Here is a 19,010-nt window from a genome sequence, read left to right on the forward strand (position 1 = left end):
GCCTGCCATCTCCTCTCAGACTCACACAGTTGCCAGTTAGGTCTGCGGCAAGCTCCTGGAGGTGCAGGTATTGCTCCCGTGACCTGGTTCGCTCCCACTGTATCTGACCTAATACAACCATCATATCATCTGCCCCCTTTTGATTACAACAAGTAACAAACAAGGAGGGTCTTGAGTAGAATTAACAAGGAAAGATTACAAGACCGTCTAACGAAATCACCACTTCAAAAGTATTTTATCGTATCAATGCCCTTCAATTAATTGTAGTTTCTATTTAAATACATATATTATTTTATACAGTCCTCTTCTCATAGACCCATAAAGTGCTGGTGCAGTGCAAAGATGTAAACAATGTCCACAACCAATCCTATTCAGTAGAACTCCACAATATACAGTTTGTTGGTCATATAGTTGTGAATTCAAGATAGGTCCAGTAGCATGCAGATGAAATCAACCATCTGACGGGATGACCAGTTGGGGTCCCGTTTCCGGAGTCTTTTTCAAAGATGGAAGATAATCCGGTGTGATTTTCAATATTTATAGACTTCCATTCAGTTCACCAATAACATAACGCCGGGTGCTGCTTTTGATTACAGCACACCATCTTCTTAAAAGGTAGACATTATGTTTTTCCTGGCACTCGGACCAAAAAGATTGCCGAGTCCTGACATTATCCATTTCACATTCAAGGCTAAGCTTGATGCCCACCCACGCCTGTTTTTTTAAAAAAATAGATGTAAACAAACTCTGCTGTGATACTTCCCTTAAAATATCAGAATAAAACTTGCTGTGAGCAAGTTTGCTGTGCTTGAAGTTCAGAGCAAGACTTGGCTTCCTACTCGGGCTGTACAGGCTGCAGCAAAGACGCAAAACAATGGTGAACTGATAGGTCTGTTGTGAGCCGGTGGATGGCTCACCAGGGTGAGGGTTAGCCACCATACCATCATCAAGCCTTGAAAGCAAAAATGCCCATCCCATAAGCATACTGTTCCTTGCTAGTCCAGTTGGATGCCTAAAGATTTGTAATTATTTTTATTCAAGCTCCCTTTCAACCCAGTTTAGGATCCCCAAGGCAGTGGATAATAAATACATTAAAACAAGCTCAAAAACACGTTTTAAAAAATATTTTTGGACAATGCTTTTAAATGTTTTATATGAAGTGTTTTAAATGTTTTAATGCTGTTATCCGCCCTGAGCCTGCTTGCGGGGAGGGCAGGAATATAAATACGATAAAATTAATTAATATATCAAAACTAAACAAGAAATAAGCACGAGTGGGAGGAAGGGCACACCAGATAAAACAACTGGCAAATTTCTGCCAACCCGCCCCCCCCCCCAAAGACTCTCTCTTTGCCCCATCTGCTGTTCCTGAGGGTCCATTGACCCTCCCGACAGAATTTGGAGTGCATGAGCTTCAACGGGAGGGGAAAGCGGGAGAGTCCTGCTCCATAAAGTGAGTTACGAGCGGATCTCTTTGGATATTAATCTTTGAGTGAGGCGTAGGGGGAATGTATGGACTGAGTAGCAGCTTATCACAAGGGAGCCTGACTTGAACAAATGATCTGCAAAGAACATGCAGTTCTTTGACTTACCTCCTAACAATTGCCTTCTGTCAGGTGTCGTTTTTTATGCATTAGTGTCTGTACTGTAAGCTATTCAGCGTTGCTTTTTCTGTTCAGCCTGCATGCTAGAGGGGTGGATTCTCTTTGAGTATAAAGAACCACACTGGACCTTCAGTCAGTTGATACGTAACTCCGAGTATCAGTACTGGCCTTTCTTCTACCCCATAGCACCCAGCGCAGTACTGGAGGCTTTCCAGGAGCTTCACACAGGCCAATCACGGAAAATATTAGCATCTATCTTAGTCCCAAGGACTGCAGAATGCAGGTCCTGCAATCTCTTTGGCTTCCTTGCCAAGAGGTGGTAGGTGATGGACGCTGTGCTTTTTAGGCCTCAGCAAGGACCATTTGTGCAGGCCTAATGCAAAGAGAATGATTGTCTTCTGAACAAGCTCCTGGTAAAATGTCCCAATGCCTTCACCGGATTCTCTGTGAATAATGGACAGGTGCTGATGATAACTTACGCAGCCTAGCTATCCAGCTTAGACCCAGCACATCACAGAGACAGCCTCCAGCTGCTTTCGCACATGCTGAATAATGCACTTTCAATCCCCTTTCAGCGTACTTTAGCAATTGGCTTGCAAGCGGATCGCCTGTTTCACACAGGAAAATCTTGGAGAACAATCGCTAAAGTGCATTGAGTGCATTATCCCGTGTGTGTGAAAGCAGCCTCCTTCTCTAAATCCATCTACAGTGACAGAGAGAATCCAGAGGTCCTGATCTTCTCACTGATAGATTTGGATTGTACTACTTCAGTCCGCGGCAGGTGAGGGCTCATTTGCTTAAAGGACCTTCTCTGTGTTGGCTAGGCAGTTCTGTCTGACATGCTAGTTTTCTGTGCGGCTTTTTTGTTTTTAATGGAATCATGTGAGCCCCAATGTGAGATCTACACCTTTACAGCCAAGGGGACAGGCCCGCAGCTGGGAGCGTGCTAGACCTTAATCCGGGGGTCCCCAACCCTTTTCAGCCTGCAGACACCTTTGGGATTTTGAGACAGGGTAGTGAGCGCTACTCTAAAATGGTTTCCGCAGGAGGCAGACAAAGAGCGAGGGGAATGAAAAGAAACAAAAGAAAGCTCACAGTGGGAAAGAGATTGGAGAATAAAAAGAAGGAAAGCCTGAAGAGGAAATGGATTCGCACACTGACTAAGGAAAGCCCGGGTGCTTACCAGTCCTCCTGATGCTCTAGTGGCTATCGCTGCTACTGCTGCCGTAGAAAACCATTTCACAGAATCATAGGGTTGTAAGGGATCCCCCAGGGTCATCTAGTCCAGCCCTTGCACAGTGCAGGAAATTCGCAACTCCCTCCCTTCCACCCCGTCAGTGACCCCTGCTCCATCGCCAGAAGTTGGCATTTGAATGAGGGCGGCCAATGACAAGCCCTCCTTTAGAGTGACCCTGCCCACTTTCTGAAAATCTTGGTGGGCACCAGCAGAAGTATTAATGGGCGATGAGGCACCTATGGGTTCCATGTTGGTGAATCCTGCCTCAGCCCGGGTGTCAGTCAGCAAAAGGCATCAGCCGAGGCAATCTCCAAGGCTGTCCCCCACTGTTAACACTTTGTTGTTTTTTTCGCCACAGCAAACTGCTTTTGTTTACCTGCCTTCTGCTTTCTGGATAGGGTAGGCGCCGTATTTAAATTGATAACAGGCCCAGACTCAGGAGTTTCAGATCAGCCTGGCAAGCCAGCCAGCAGCGTGCACGATCCCCCACCTCCCCTTTCAAGAGCGCACGAAGCCCGATGCGTTTTGGAGTTCACAGGCCCGAAACTGGGAATCTATACTGCACTCCCTGCTGGCATGGACTCTTGTGAACCGGGGGCCCATTGTTGACCCCGCTAATAGATTTAATTGGCCCAGCGTCTCAAAGCAGAGCGGCTGTGCTCCTTGCTACATTTCCCCCGATGTGCTTTTAGAGTTTTGGCACGGGTGTATTTATGTTCCGTTCATTTCCAAGGCAGGCTCTTTGCTGCAGCCAGTCTATTAATTTTTAAACTGCCTGGAGCAACAGATCACGATGGGTGGCAGGCCTTTGCGGTTCCAGCACCAAACAGCTGGAATAAGCGACCTGTTCCATTGAAACAAAACCCCAGTGGCCTCTGGTTTCTCAAGGAGCCTTAATCCCTTTCTCTTAAGACCTGTCAGCGCAGGAGAGCCTTTGCTTTAAGTTCCCCCTCTGCCTCCTGTTTTATGTCATCTGCCCGGCAGAGCCGAGCGTCCCCGTGTCGGCTTCTGGGCCCGGCTGTTGCACCTGGGTTTGCAACCAGAGGTTGTTAAGGGCTCACGCACGCGAGGCGTTCCCTTGCAGTTCGGACGTGATTCTGCAGAGGACAGTAAATCGAGACGTTATGTAAGCAGTGTATCTTGGAATGCGATCGCTTCTTTGAAATTCCATTCATTAATGGGCTTTTAATTGAAGGAATATGTATTTATGGAAGCAAGATACTTTTGTAGGTTCCTGCTGTAGTTGGTTTATGTCACTGGATAGCTAGGCTGAGAGCAGATGAAAGGATTTCTTTTGTCTCTTGCTATATATATAGAAAAAAATCTAACCCAGGGGAGTTTACATTGCGATAAAATAATGCAATAATAAAACCAAATAACAAAACTTCAGAACAATTAGAAAGAGCCAAAACATGTAAATGTAAACTTACTGTGCAAAGTACACAATGTTCAGTCAGCTCTATATACATTATCTCAACAGTCATGACGACAGCCATGTTGATGGTGGTAGGGTTGCCAACTCGGGGTTGGGAAATTCCTGGAAATTTGGGAGCGGATCCTGGAAAAGGTGTTTGGGGAGGGGAAAGACCTCAATAGGACATAAGCCTTTGATAGAGAAGAGCTTGCCTTAAGGCATCCCTAGTGAATTTGTGACAGAGGGGAAATCTGAACCAGAGTTTTCCTGGTTTGTAGCTCACTTTTGAACCCGCTATGGAGTACTGGCTCTCTCACAGTGCAGAAGACATTGAAATAATTTCTTAACAGAACCTGTTTTTATCTTCCTTGTAAAAGAAATTTGTGTAACATGACCAAGTGGTCAGTGGGGAGAGTGCTATGTGAGAGGTATGTACAGATCTATGATCTGCTGGCCCAATGCACGGCAGTGTTTGCACTCTTAAGTGGACAGAGGGTAAAGGACAGGTTTCTTCTAAGCCCTTTGAGGACTCATCTATGTTTGGCCAAGGAGATGCCCAAAACATTTCTGCTTATGTATTTTCTTGCTTATTGCTGTTGTAGGCCGCTATGGATAATACTGTCACAAAGACAACACTGAATTAAAAAATGAGCAATATTGCGGTTTGACAGAGGCGAGAGCTGTCTAGAAAAGATTGCTGCCTTTAAGAAGCCAATTTCTAAATATATGGAACTCAGTGCTGCAGTGTCCCCTGCCATCTAAAGGCCCCTAACCCAGGATGCCTTTTGTGCCCGGAGTGTCTGCCCGTTGGGGTGGCTGAACAGTTTGTTATGATCTATAATAAAGTGGACAGAGAGTGACAGATGCATTCAGATCTATGGGGGGGGGGGAGACTTCATTCATACTTGTAGATCTCAGAATACATTTTTTTTTCTTTTAAGGCACGAGCCCAACAGAGACATTGAATTAAGTATTTCAACTTCCGAGTGCCAGCGGCAACTTTTATTTACTTTATTTAAAGTCCGCCTTTCTCACTGTGACTCAGGGTGGATTACACTCTGCTCACACAGTCGCCTTGTCCATGCTCCGTTTCCGCCAGATTATACTGACTAAATATCAAATGCAACTATTAAGAAAAATAAACAGGAGCTTCTCCAGCGGGTTGTTACTCTATACTTTAAGTCAATGCAGTCAACATGATGAGATATATAATAAACAGTGTAGCAGGCCTAGGATTACAGAAACCCAAAACAGAGTATAAAGTACTAAATATGATATGTTGCGCAATATAGAAAAATAGTATTATGTAAGGTGCCTTAGATGTGTGTCTCTTTCCCCACCCCAATCTTGAATAAACTAAGGCCGAATCCACACTTCCCTGCCTTCCACTTTTCATATGCAATAATTGTGCTGGATTCTATCCCGCAATATCCCAGTCTGTGTTCACATCCCCTCTTTTACTGCGCCAGCATCACGCTATACTCCGTTCACATCCCTGGGAGAATCATGCAATATGGGGCGGGTTTAGATCTGCCGTCGCCAATGATAACATCACGTAGCCTTTTAAAAAAATTTAATGCTAGATTTTCACTATATCGATTTTCCGCTCGCTTGTAATGGTGGGGTCACACCCCCATTGATGCCTGCGATTGGTTAATGTTACCGCTCAACTATAATTATAGGATAGCGATCTTTTGCTATACCGATAATTTTAATATTAAAAAAAAACCGGAAAGAGTCAACCTTTGCAGGCACAGTCCGCTTATCAGAAATTACCTAGACTCTCCTTTGGCAGTGAAACATTATTTACTGTAAAAAAAAAAAAGGCACCCCCCCTCTCCCCGATGCCTCCACGGGCTTTTTACAACACCACTTCCCAAACTGCTCGTGGGTGATCTTCATGAATGGGATTGTGCAATAGCGCTAGGAATGTCCCCTTTAAAAAAAATAAATAGTACGGGGGTGCGGGCATGCCTCGGACAGAGTTGGGACCATAAGAATTGCTTGACAAAGAGGGACGGGGTTCTGAAAAGGCAAGAAACAAGGAAGTGGGGGTTGTTAAGAGCGGGCGGTCTCTTTGGGAACTACTTCTATTTGTTCACATCCATGGTGAGAACTGTGCAAGAGAAGCATTTGAAAGCATGACAACCTCATCTGAGGCGCAGCGCAACAGATACGATAGAATGGCGGGGTTGAGGTAAGAGTATGTGAACAGCCCTCTGAGAAGCGCATAAATGGCGGGAAAATAGCGGCAAACGTGAGCCATGTGGATTCGGCCTAGGGCTTGGGGCAAGCGTTGCAGATCCCTTAAGTGTTAATGGATCAGAGGGAATCTTGTTGGTTAAGGCCAAGTAGGGAAAATAGGGGGAAAAGGACGAAAGAAAGCTTTTCTTTAGATCTGTATTGGATTTCTGCTGATTTGAAATCTTTGCAAATTGGCATGTATCTACCCTATTTATCGAAATCTCTTTGAAATTGACTGTACTGACTCACACTGCATAATCCACTTGGACTCTCAGTGAGAAAGTCGGACTACAAATAAATAAATAAATAACAAACAACACAAATAAACTCATGATTTCTTGATGGTTAAAAGCTTAGCGTCATTATTTCTGCCCTAGTCTCTACTGTTGGTTGATATGCTGGAAAATCTGCTGGGCAGCAGATTCAGGGAGACCAAAAAACCCATTCTTCATGCACACTGAATTAACCTGTGCTGTTTGCTATTCTGGGAGATTGTTATAACCACAAACTCAGACAGTTTTAAAAATGGATTAAGATAGGCCATTTCCGCTCAGATTATCTGCTCTGGGTTCAGTCCTTTTGCAAAGTGAGTCTCCTCCCTGCTTCCACATAGCATTGTGGTGCATTTGTGCACTTCCCGGGGTTGGCTTGGCTTTTCTCTGATTTTTCTCAAACCCGCTTTACTCCAAAGTTTTGGGAACGACGGCTGCTGTATGTGTGGGAAAGTAAGGACAGTCTGTGTTCCTCCCTCCACCACTGGGGGGCTTTTTGTTTGTTTGTTTTAATCAGCCATTAAGTATTTTTATATCAGTATAACAATATATGTACCAGGTTCTCTGAATTCCCAGCTTTCTTTTTTTTTAAAGTAAGTCTCTAGCCCCTTTTATTGCAGAGAGATAAGGGGAAAGTCATGTTTCCACAGTGAACGGGGCTGGAGCCTTTAAAAAAAAAGAAAAGAAATGAAAGCTGGGAATTCAGAGATCCTGTTGTACATACTGTTATATCTGTATAACAATATTCAATTGACATTTTAAAAAAAATGGAAAAGGCCCCAGTGTCTTGGGGGAGGAAAGGATGACTGCCTCATGGGGACTGGGTCAGGGAATACTGTAGGGAAACTGACCTTGTGGAAGCCCTGTTTGTTGCTGTGTGATATTTGCAGCCACACCAATATGAAAACCACACAAGCACATCCCCATGAGGAAACCATCGCATCCCTGGAGGATGTATTGGTTAGTAGTTACCAGAGGTGGGCACGAACTGGGAAAATGGCAGTTCGTTGTGGTTTGTGGTTCGTCGTGTTTCATGAACCACAAACCACCATGAACTTGCCTGGTTCGTGAATTGGTACATTTGGTTTGTTGGTTTGTCACTTCCGGGGCTGCAGAAGGTCTGCAGAAAGCCCATCCCCCCATCGCCTAAGTAAAAGATTGATCAGCGCTAGGCTGTCTGCAGTGATGAACTGAAAAATGAACCATACAAACCGCTCTAAAAGTCATAACAGTTCGTCGCAGTTCGTCAGAAATGATCTCTGATGAACTGCCGGTTCGCCAACCAAAAAAAAGGGGCCTGGTTCGTGATGAACTTTGGTTCGTATTTCAAGTTGTGCTCATCTCTAGGAGTTACTAATTGTCATGGCATAATGGGACCTCTGTCATCTCATATGAAGCTACTTAGACTGCCAGCCGCTCTCCAGGGTCTCAGGCAGAGGTCTTTCACATCGCCCACCACCTGATCCTTTTAACTGGAGATGCAGGGGATTGAACCTGGGACCTATTGCATGCCAAGCAGAGGCTCTACCACTGAGCCACGGCCCTTCTAAATGCATTGGCTTCTGTGCCCTTGCCTGTGAACCTTCCGTGGCTGGCCACTGTAGGAGACGGGATGCTGGACTGGAAGAAGAGTTTGTCTGATCTGAGCTCTGTTGCAATGGAAGGGCTACAGCTCAGCAGTCAGAGCAACAGCTTTGCACGCAGACGGTCCCAGGTTCAACCCCTGACATCTTCAATGAAAAGGCTCAGATGCTAGATGTTGTGGAGAGATTCTACAGAGCTGCTGCCAGTTGGCAGACAACGCTGACCTTGATAGACGAGCAATCGGGCTCTGGGTGAAGGCAGCATCCTTGCGTTCATGGTGAAAATCGTCTCGCCACTCCAATTGTTCTTTGGTTCGAGATGATTTTTGATGGACCCTGGGATATGTTGTACGTTGGTGAACAATTCTTGGAAAGGTCCATTTGGTTTCCGTAACACATCCTCTGATCCAACTTCTCCCTTTTTTACAGGGAGGAGTGTGTCTTCACTATTGATCCATCAACCGCCAAGGACCTCGATGACGCCTTATCCTGCAAGCTGCTTCCTGATGGTACGTCATTTGTGTGTGCGTGTGTACGTGTGCCATCAAGTTGCAGTTGACTTATGGCAAAACCAGCAAGGGGCTTTCAAGGCAAGTGCGAAACAAGACGTGGTTTGCCAGTGCCGTTCTCTGCAGAGCCTTCCTTGGTGATTGCACATCCAAGTACCGACTCTGCTTAGCTTCCGAGATTTCTCGGGATCAGGTTGTATCATACTGCCTTCCCTCTCGCATAGCATTTAGTATGTAACATTTGTGTATGTGTGTAATCTCTTTAAAGGTTACCCCTAGATATTTAAAGGAGCTGCATTGTTGGATTGGGTTGCCAAGGATGCTCCAGCGGGAGATTTTTTGGCTTTCTCCTGAAAACCATTACTTTTGTCTTTGTGTAGTTGACAGTGAGAACTTCTTCATTACAATAATGGCCTAACTGATCTAAGAGTCTCCTCAAGCCAGTCTTGGTCAGGGAGGTTAGGACCATGTCATCTGCGTAAAGGAGAACTGAAATCTTCTGTTGTCCCAGTGAAGGTGGCATAAATTGGGGACCGGACAGTGTCATTGATATCATTAATGTACAGGTTAAATAGTAGAGGGGCCAGCACACAACCCTGTTTCACGCCTCTACTAATAGGGATTCTGTTAGTTGATGATCCAGAGGTTCCCACCCTAATTTGAGCAAAGGTATCTTTGTAGCTGCTAATGGTTTCTCTCTTCAAATGCACAATTCACCAAGGAAATTAACCTTTTTCAACAGTGCTAAACAGGAAAACGGCAATAGCTTTGTGCAGTGCAGAAGGTTCCAGGCGAAGTCCTCAGTGTCTCCAGTGTGAAAAGCTCTTTCTCTGCCTGAGTTACTGGAGAGCTGGTGCCAGTGAGGATTGATAATATGGGGCTTGTCGGACCATGGATCTCTCCCCCCGCCCCAGTTAGAAGGCCGCCCCTCGGGTTCATAGAGCCCCATTTACATGTCCCTAAATCAGAGCTGAGTTTCAAATGGCCTCAGCTGGACCTTTGAGGCTGCCTTGCAACCAGGCAGCTGGAAAAGCTCTCCTTTTCCACTCGGGCTGAGTCACTTTCCAGTGATGGGAATGTCTTGAAATGAGGTAAACAGTGACTGTTTCAGTAATAAACTAAAACAAGAACCCATCATTTTGTCTTGACACCTCTGCATTGTTACAAAGCCTTCGAGGGGGGTCAGGCTAAATTGAATAAAAATGGCACATGGCTATGGAATCGGTGATAGGACAGCTTCCCTTGAATCAGATTTTAATGGTGGAGGGGATGAGGCAGTGGGGGGGGGGCTGGGTTGAGACCCCTCATGGTCAGCCCCAGGCCTCCTCCTTATTGCAGACCATTTGGTAAAGAAGCAAGTCCCGCAGGAGATGGAAGCTTGCGCCTCTAGTGTCAGCCCACTCTGCGGACCCTCAACGGATGTCAGTTCTAGGGACGGCAGTCCATGGCAGATAGACCCCCCCAGACCCCTCGCAACAAGCACTCCAGTGCATTGGTTGAAAAGGCTTTATTTCAGAGATCCACTAAGTTCATGGGTACATCCATAGATGGGTAAGTTGGCAGGAATGGTTATACAAGCATATGCACTATTGATATATGGAGCACAATTCCCCCCTCCCTCTGAGCGGTAGCATTTAGGCGCGGAAATCCTACAAAGATCCATGAGAACATAATAGCTTTGTCTGGACAGAAAAAGGGAGAAGATTGCAAGGAATCGAAACTCCCCCTTTCCCCCGTGAGAAGTTACAGTACAGCTGCAAGGTCAACAAGCTTTTGGAGATAACAAGCTGGCTACATTCTCTTAACAAATAGTACTTTCGTTTTTAGGCAGGCCAAGGATGGCATGAGCATAATGGTTACATTATATGAGCATGACATGAAAGCACACAGGATACACAGCATGCAGTGGTCAGACCAATGTAGAGAGCAGAGAATACATGAATGGCACGGATGGGTGTCATGCAGACATGACAATGGGTCAAAAGGTGTGGTTTAATTAAATAAATGAACAGAGCAGGTTGCTTTCCCTTCTGTTGTTCACAAAGAGAAGGGGGTTAAACTTCCTTTCCTTGAAGGGGAGCGCGTGCAGATTGTCCCCGAGTCAGTTTCCAAAGTTTTGCAAAAGCCCGTTTCCCTTTGGGGTTTGCGCTGTAGGCCTGGCGAGAGCCGGGGGCCAACACAACTCATAAGCCCCACAGCATGGCACGGTGCTACAGGCAACACCAACAGCTTCTCCCATACTTTTGGTCACATCGGTGCTCCTTGCTACTGCTTGTCTTCAATATCTCCACAGCAAAGTGTTTATGACTCTCATTGTCTGCCCCAGTTGCAGTAAATCACTCTCCAGAGGAGTTAGCTGTGTTAGTCTGTAGTAGCAAAATTGAAAAGAGTCCAGTAGCACCTTTAAGACTAAACTTTACTGTAGCATAAGCTTTCGAGAACCACAGTTCTCTTCGTCAGATGTATCACTCTGTATTCTGATGCATGCTGCAAACCTTTCTTCCTTGGATTAATTTTGGAGTCGGCCCAAAACATTCTTCTGCCCCTACTGAAAGGGTACCACCCAGTCCCCACAAGTGTACAGAATTCTCAGATGAGGCTAGCGTGCCGCACGTTGGAGTTGCATCCGTTGAGAGCTGAGCAATCTCATCCTCTGTCTCCCCAACCTTTTCACTACGGTAACCCACAAGTCCAGATTTGCTTTGCATGGTGACCCATCCAGGACCCATCCAGGACTAAGAAGTTGAGAAAGAGCTGGCAGGGGCAGTCAAGGTTGAGGAGATGTGGGGAAATGGCAGATGCCAGCCAAGTGGTGAGTGGCAAGTGGCTCAGTGCATGACATCTCCCACAGCAAGTGGAGGCCAGGGAGGCACCGCAGGGGGCTGGGCAAGAGGTTGGGATGCTGAAGGAGCAGCACCAAGACAGAGTCTGTGCTCACACACGCCTCTTTCTCTCCTCGCTCTTTTTCCATGCGCTGAACAGCTCCCACCTACTCTCCAGCCTTCCCCCCTTTCTTCCAGCTACTATTCCAGTTACTAGTTGCTATACGGCTTTCCCCCTCTCTTTGTTGCCGTAGGCGAGGAGAGGGCAAGGAAGAAGAGGAGAGAAAGAGAAGAGAGCAAAGGGCAGGAGCTGCCATGGGTGGTGGCTGACCTGCGGCCTGCTCTTAGAGGCTTTGCAACCCGCTTTTGGGAAACGCTGCTCTATGATGTAGTAAAGGTCTGTTGATATGCACCTCTTGGGTCCCAAGTGGCCTCACACAGCCCCTGGAGGAGCTTGCAAGGAGCAGGATGCACCCTGGCCAGGGTGCAGAAGTCTAGGAAACTTCCTTTTCCTATGCAAAGAAATTATTCCCTGAAAGTGGAGCCTTCTGGTTCTAAACGCTTATTAACATAATGAAGATTTTTGGATTTTTTCCCCTCCAGCTTTGACCAGAGCTGGGTCTAGCTTTTGGAGGACTTCCTTATAACTTTGGCCCCAAACTGTTCAGGGTTGCAGAGGTAGGAGTGGTGGTGATGTGGAGAGGCCAGGAGGGATTGGATTTTGCAAACCGTGGGAACACACCAGAGGATTGTGGGATATGCCTCGTGTGGAGCCTGACCGGGTCGATAATGATGCGAGCTGCCTCTGGCCTGACCAGAACCCACGTCAAGTGAGAGTCAAGGTCACAGGAGCCAAATTCACCTGTAAAGGCAGGACTTTCCACGCTCATCTGCACATGTTTCAGCGTGAAATGTTCTAAGAGGAATAGGCTGTAGAGCCTGAGAGGCAGTGCGGTCCATTGGCCGGATAGCTGAGCTGTACAACGGGGACCCAGATTCCCCCTCTGCCTTACGCTCATTACGGCTTGACGTCTTTATCTGTAAAGTGGTAATAATAAGGACCTACCTTCCAGGGTTGTTTTGAGATAAAATGCAGTGATATTCATTCATTCATTCATTCATTCATTCATTCATTCATTTATATTCTGCCCTCCCCACAACCGTGGGCTCAGGGCGGATTACATCATATACATTATAAAAAACGTTAACATTTCAACTTTAAAACCAATAGACAATAATATATAATTTAAAATCTAAAATACAGAGTACAAAAAAACAGCAGCACAGAAACAATTCATATAATCCGTTATCCAACCTCCCCTAAAAGCATATCACAAAGGGTCGGGTGGTAGCTGTTTCCTGATAGGGAGGGACGATCCGCTCTATTCAACCAGTGGGGAGCTGCAAAGGAATTATCCAAGGGTCGTGGCAGAAGGGTCTTGTTTTACTATAAGTTCGGGAAGAGCAAGAGTCCGGTAGCACCTATAAGACTAACAAAATTTGTGGTAGGATATGAGATTTCATGAGTCACAGCTCACTTCTTCAGAAAGCAGAAAGTGGGAGGTGTATTGTAAACTAGAGTGTCTCGTGTCTGAAGAAGTGAGCTGTGACTCACGAAAGCTCATTCCCTACCACAAATTTTGTTAGTCTTATAGGTGCTACTGGACTCTTGCTCTTTTCCACTGCTACAGACAGACTAACACAGCTGCCCATCATGACCTGTAAATTTGTGGTCATAGAGAATTCTTCCTGAACAAGCCACACAGTGCCCATCTCACCTTCGCAATATGGTGAGCTTCCTGGTCTGCGCCTCCTTCTTCAAATACCTTCACCTTGGGCCTGTTGCACCTTCTTCCTTGTCATGGGCTGATTCCGCACACGTTGGATAATGCACTTTCAATGCACTTTAGCCATCGTTTGGAAGTGGATTTTTTGTTTCACACTCGAAAAATTCAGTTCCAAATGATCTCTAAAGAGGATTGGAAGTGCATTATCCAACGTGTGCGGAATCAGCCATGGTCTGCTATGAGATAAGTTCTAGGTAAGGGGACATGGGAGGATAAAGATAAAGAAAGGAGTTTGGTTTTTATCTTGCCAAGCCTCCATGGATGTCTGAGTCAAGACATCTGCCAGCCCTATGATTTGGTCCAGCGAGGAAAACAGAAAGTCGCAAATGAAGGAAACTAAATTATAAGTAATACTGGGTAACAGGATTGTAGCCGTAATGGGAATGAAATTGAATATGTGGGGAGAGGCACAAAAACGCTGTAGGTGACGCCTGGATTCCTCTGCTGGCTTAGTCAGCATCAGCATTGCTAGGTTGCCAAGTCAATGGCTTCTTGTTCTACAGACGAGCCTGCGTTTTGTCATTAGGAAAGGAGAGGAGGTGTATTTGAGAAGATTAAAAACAGGTTCCCCGATCTACGCAGGAGAGGTTTCCCTCAAAGGACAAGGGGCCGTATGCGTACGTACAAGCTGTGTTTTGCGTGGCTCCTTCTGCTGAATTTGTCTGACATTCTTAATGAAGATCTAGGCCTCTCCGTGTATTGGTGCGCATCACAGCCAATTTGCGAAAGCTGTTTCGGGTCATTTCTGAGCAGGCACTGCCGGCTGCAAGGTGTAATTCAATTCAGGGAGCTGTCTACCCACGCTCTCGCTGAATTCATCCATTTGTTTCGGTGAATGTCTTCAGAAGCTAAGAGACCCAGTAGCTCAGCAAGCTCAGGTCTGCTGTCACCCTTGGGAGGCAGGCAGGAATCCCCTTCAGCCCTGACAAAACAGGCAAGAATCTGTGGCACCTAACAAACAGACAGATTTGTCGTGGCAGACTCTTTCATGGAACAAAGAGAACACCATAGAAGTTTTGTCAGCAGTCTCCCTGTCACTGTGATTTTTCTCACATTACAGATGCTAATTTTCTGCACTTCACACCTATGCTTCATGAAGATAATTACAACATGTATTGTAGTTAGCTTCCTGACACTCTTATTTACAATGCACTTCCCTCCCTCTGCCTGGATTATAAGGACTCCTTCCTTTTTCCTCTCCTCGTATCTGACAAAGGCAGCTCCGACTCTCAAAAGCTCATACCTTGGAAAGCTAGTTGGTCTTTAAGGTGCCACTAGACCCGAATCTTGCTCTTCTACTACAGACCAACACGGCTACCCACCTGAACCTATCACTCTGGAATCCCTTAGTCCCAGAGTCCTTCAGCTGGAGATGGAATCTAGAATTGTAGATTTCTACAAGTGTGTGGCTTGGATCCTATGAGTTGTCAACAGAGCAGAAGTCATGGAAAAGATCTTCACTGCCTCTTCATTCCTACTATAGCTCCTTCCGCTTGCCACAAGCCTATTTCTGGGAGCTAGGGGAATCAGCAAAAAATCTGCCCCCCCCCCCTGGCTTTTCCAAATGGAGCAAGCACTTGCACAAAAGAAGGGGGACACTTTCTCCTTGTCCAGATACAATCCCCGGGTTCACATCCTATGCCATTCGGGAGCTCCTCTGCAAAAGAGGAGGATGGGCAGCAAAGATCCCTGCTGAGAATGCCATTCAATATTTCTTAGTTCCTGAAGTTCCAAAGAAAGGCTTAGAAAGATATTTTAATTTCTTTTTGTTTATTGTTTGAATGATTGCATTTGCTTTTGTTCTGTGTCTCTCTTCTGTTTCTCCTTAAAAAGGGGGGGATGGGCTGGCTGCTTGCTTCTGTTCAACAGAAGCCACACCAGAAAAACCAGTGTAGTGGTTAGAGTTTCAGAATAGGCTCTGAACCCCCTTCTTGCAGTGGCCACTGCAGAGAGAATTACTTTCTTAAAGGTACAGGCACTGTTGTTATTATGGGGGGGGGGTAACTTTTTGTGCATTTGTTTTACGATTTCAGATTTTTCTGGCAAACTTGGGACTATTCTCAAGTTCGTAGAAAGAGCTACCTTATCTGTTCAATCCTTATCTGTTCATGGACTCAGTCTCCAGATTTAGGTATCCACAGTTTGAAAAAAAAAAAAAAGTATCCACAGCTGGGACTGTGTTGTATTGATGACGGGAGCAGGGTCGTATATCACTCTTCTGTAAGGGCGCGGCAGTCACGAATCCCGTTTTGGGGGAGAGACGTCCCAGAAAATGCTTCACAGAAACATTAAATAATGTTAAATGAAATCAATGAGAGGCATTAATGTGGCCTGGCTTAACTGTTTCTTGATGGCTGCTTTGATGGGCACCTCCCTTCCCTGGAGGTATAAAAATGGACCCAAGCATAGCTTTGAGAAAATTTACAGGGTCAAGGGGGCGGCGTCAGGAAGGCTTCCCTGCCAGCTGCTTGCCTTGAATTATTGCTTGACAGGAGTACCTGCTTCGCATCTGGTCTTCTGGATCCCGAAACTTCTCCAAAAGCCAAGGAGAACAGGCGGCGTGTGGACTTCTGGTGCTCAAGAGGAACCTGCTTTGCACCCTCCCGCCCTGTGGCCTCCCTTCCTGGAACAGGATTAAACATCCTTCGCACCCAGAACAATTCTAATTTGCGAAGACCGCTGGGTGCCACTTCCCATCTCCTTCAAGTCAATGAGTATTAAGTTCCTGGTAGAATTAGCCCTCTTGGATGGAGCAGGGAATAGTAATAAAAACAGCTTGTGGTGCGATCTGCCAGAAATTGTCCTTTCTCCCTTCATCTCTTTGGCTAAGAGCCTTGGTGTTGAGCGGGGGCATCAGCCAAGTTACAGATAGTTCTCCTGTTGCAAGTTCTATCCATTAGCAAAGAGCTGTGTTTGTGTGTACGCATGCACGCATGCACGTGATAGAAATCCGATCTTAACAGAAGCACCGTGGCTACGACTTTGTGAGGGTCTGAGGGCAGGTTTGAGCAACAGAGGCAGTTGGGATGGGGCTAGGTAAAAACCAATATCCAGGTGGAGACGAGGTAGGAGACATCCAATGTGGCGTTGTGGTTAGTGTTGGGCTAGGATCTCGGAGTTCTGGGTTTAAATTCCTGTACAGCCGTGACATTCACTGGGGAGTATCGTGCTGGCCACTCTTTCTCAGCTTAAACTGCTCCAAAGGGTTGTTAGCAAAGATAAAAAGGAGCCAAGGAGAACCGTGTATGTTGCACGGAGGTCTTAGGAAGAAGGGAGGGATTCAGATTTACTAAATGGGAAACAAGCAAATCTTGGTCAATGAAGAGAATTCAAAGAATTCTTCTAACTTGACATGGATCCAGAGGAGTTAGCCATGTTAGTCTGTAGTCACAAAATAGTAGAGTCCAGTAGCACCTTTAAGACTAACCAACTTTATTGTAGCCATAAGCTTTCGAGAACCACAGCTCTCTTTGTCAGATGCATCGTAACCAACTTTATTGTAGCATAAGCTTTCGAGAACCACAGCTCTCTTTGTCAGATGCATCGTCAAATGTATCTGACGAAGAGAGCTGTGGCTCTCGAAAGCTTATGCTACAATAAAGGTGGTTAGTCTTAAAGGTGCTACTGGACTCTTTACTATTTTCTAACTTGACAGAGGAACATGAAGCAAGGCTTGGTCAATATTGCATTTCTGTGTCTATCTTGCCCTCGCTACAGGGTTCAGAGTACATGACACACATATGCATGTGAAAAGATGCTTGAGCCTTGCTAACTAACTGATGGGGTTAAATGAAAATAGTTGGGGTATTTTCCCAGTCACGCAGGGTTTCCAGGTCCCCTTATCCTCCGGCTGGAGAGGGGGGGGGGCTGGCACTTGCCTGCAGCTTCTTCTGTTGTGCATACTCCCAACACGGTGCAATGATGTCATTGTTCACCCCCCGCAGTTCTCCTGGGCTTCGTGCCAGGCCGATTTGGGCCCCAAATGGGCCGGATCAGCTTGGTGCGAAGCCCAGGAGCATCCATGGGGCCGACATCACTCCTTGGAGTTGACGTCGTTGCTCTGTGCCGGGAGGGTGCCCTGGGAGGCCCATTCTCCCACCTCCCACCTGCAAAGAGCTACTAGACCTCTTGGTTTCCATCCTGCTAACTTTGACCCTTTCCTGTGGTGTAAAGAGCCTTCCCTGATGCAAAAGCCTCTTCTATTCTGTGAAGAAGGCTCCTCAGACAAGAGGAGAACCCCACAATTAGTGGAAATGATCCACAGAATCCAGGCCAGTGCTTCCTGCATATCCTACTTGGTTGGGAGAGATGTTTATAGGATCATAGAGAATCATAGAATCATAGGGTTGGAAGGGGCCTCCAGGGTCATCTAGTCCAACCCGCCGCACAATGCAGGGAATTCACAACTATGCCCACCCCCCACCCCAGTGACCTTTACTTCATGCCCTTAAGATGGCAAAACAGCATCAGGATCTTTAGCCAAACTGGCCTGGGGAAAATGGCTTCCTGACCCCAAAGTGGCGGTCGGCATGACCCTGAGCATGAAAGAGAGTCATGAGAACTAAGCACTGATGTAACCCTTCCTCCCGAGGAAGCCTGTTCCACTGAGGGACCGCTCTAACTGTCAGGAAGTTCTTCCTAATGTTTAGCCAAAAACTCTTTTGATTTAATTTCAACCCGTTGGTTCTGTTCCGACGTTCTGTTAATAATCCTTGACTGATGAGGTTGTGTTCAGTAGAAATTGTCTCAAACTGTAGAAGTTCATGACTAGATCCTGTGATTTAAGGACTGGGTTGTATTCTCGGCTTTTCTCTGTAGTTTTCACTTTGGAAATTTTAGATACTTTTTTTTCGTGTGGTTTTCCCGTTCATATATTGGTATTTTAGAGTTTCTGAGAGAAAAAGTTTGGCAAGATCACTGAGGAGTTTATTCACATGTTGTGTGGTGATAGGCTTGAATACAGTGTGTGTGTGTGTGTGTACAATACAATAAAACAAAAACCCCTCAAAACGAAGATCCACTGCGGCAATGAAAGCACATATCGAATGCATGTGGATAATATAAATTATACAGGATAGGGTTTTACCATTTGCTCTATCCATTGGCTTCTGTAAACCAGGAAGTAAATGACAAAACGTTAGCAATAAGAACTCTCCTCTTCACGTCCAGCAGCAGAATGAGTCAGTAACTAAGGATGCTGAAGCAATAGCAGCCCCGGAATATTGCGAAATCACCCGCGGCCGCCTGTATTCGAGCAAACATTACCACATTACTCATTTGAAGAGTTTATTGTCTCTAGTTACCTCAGATCACCCACAAAAATGAAATGTGACACATACATAGTCTAAGGCATTCTGGTTCCTGGAAAAGTCTGAAAGGGCGACATCTCTAATTCTCTTCCTAGAAAATTGGGAGTGCAGGTGTAACCCCCCTCCTACCCACGGATCCTTCCAAGGCACCGAGAAAACTGGATATTGG

General features: G+C 46.0%; 1 protein-coding gene across 2 annotated transcripts in view; it reads left to right on the top strand.

Annotated features, from left to right (window-relative positions):
* The window catches only part of DIS3L2 (DIS3 like 3'-5' exoribonuclease 2), a 312,241-nt gene that overhangs the window by 160,651 nt on the left and 132,580 nt on the right, over nt 1-19,010 (top strand). For both annotated transcript variants that reach the window (XM_054983630.1, XM_054983631.1), the window contains one exon: nt 8,784-8,863. In XM_054983630.1, the coding sequence (XP_054839605.1) occupies nt 8,784-8,863 (80 nt within the window). The remainder of the gene's footprint in view (nt 1-8,783; nt 8,864-19,010) is intronic.

This window comes from Eublepharis macularius, chromosome 6 (assembly GCF_028583425.1).
Source record: "Eublepharis macularius isolate TG4126 chromosome 6, MPM_Emac_v1.0, whole genome shotgun sequence".
Classification (NCBI taxonomy): domain Eukaryota; kingdom Metazoa; phylum Chordata; class Lepidosauria; order Squamata; family Eublepharidae; genus Eublepharis; species Eublepharis macularius.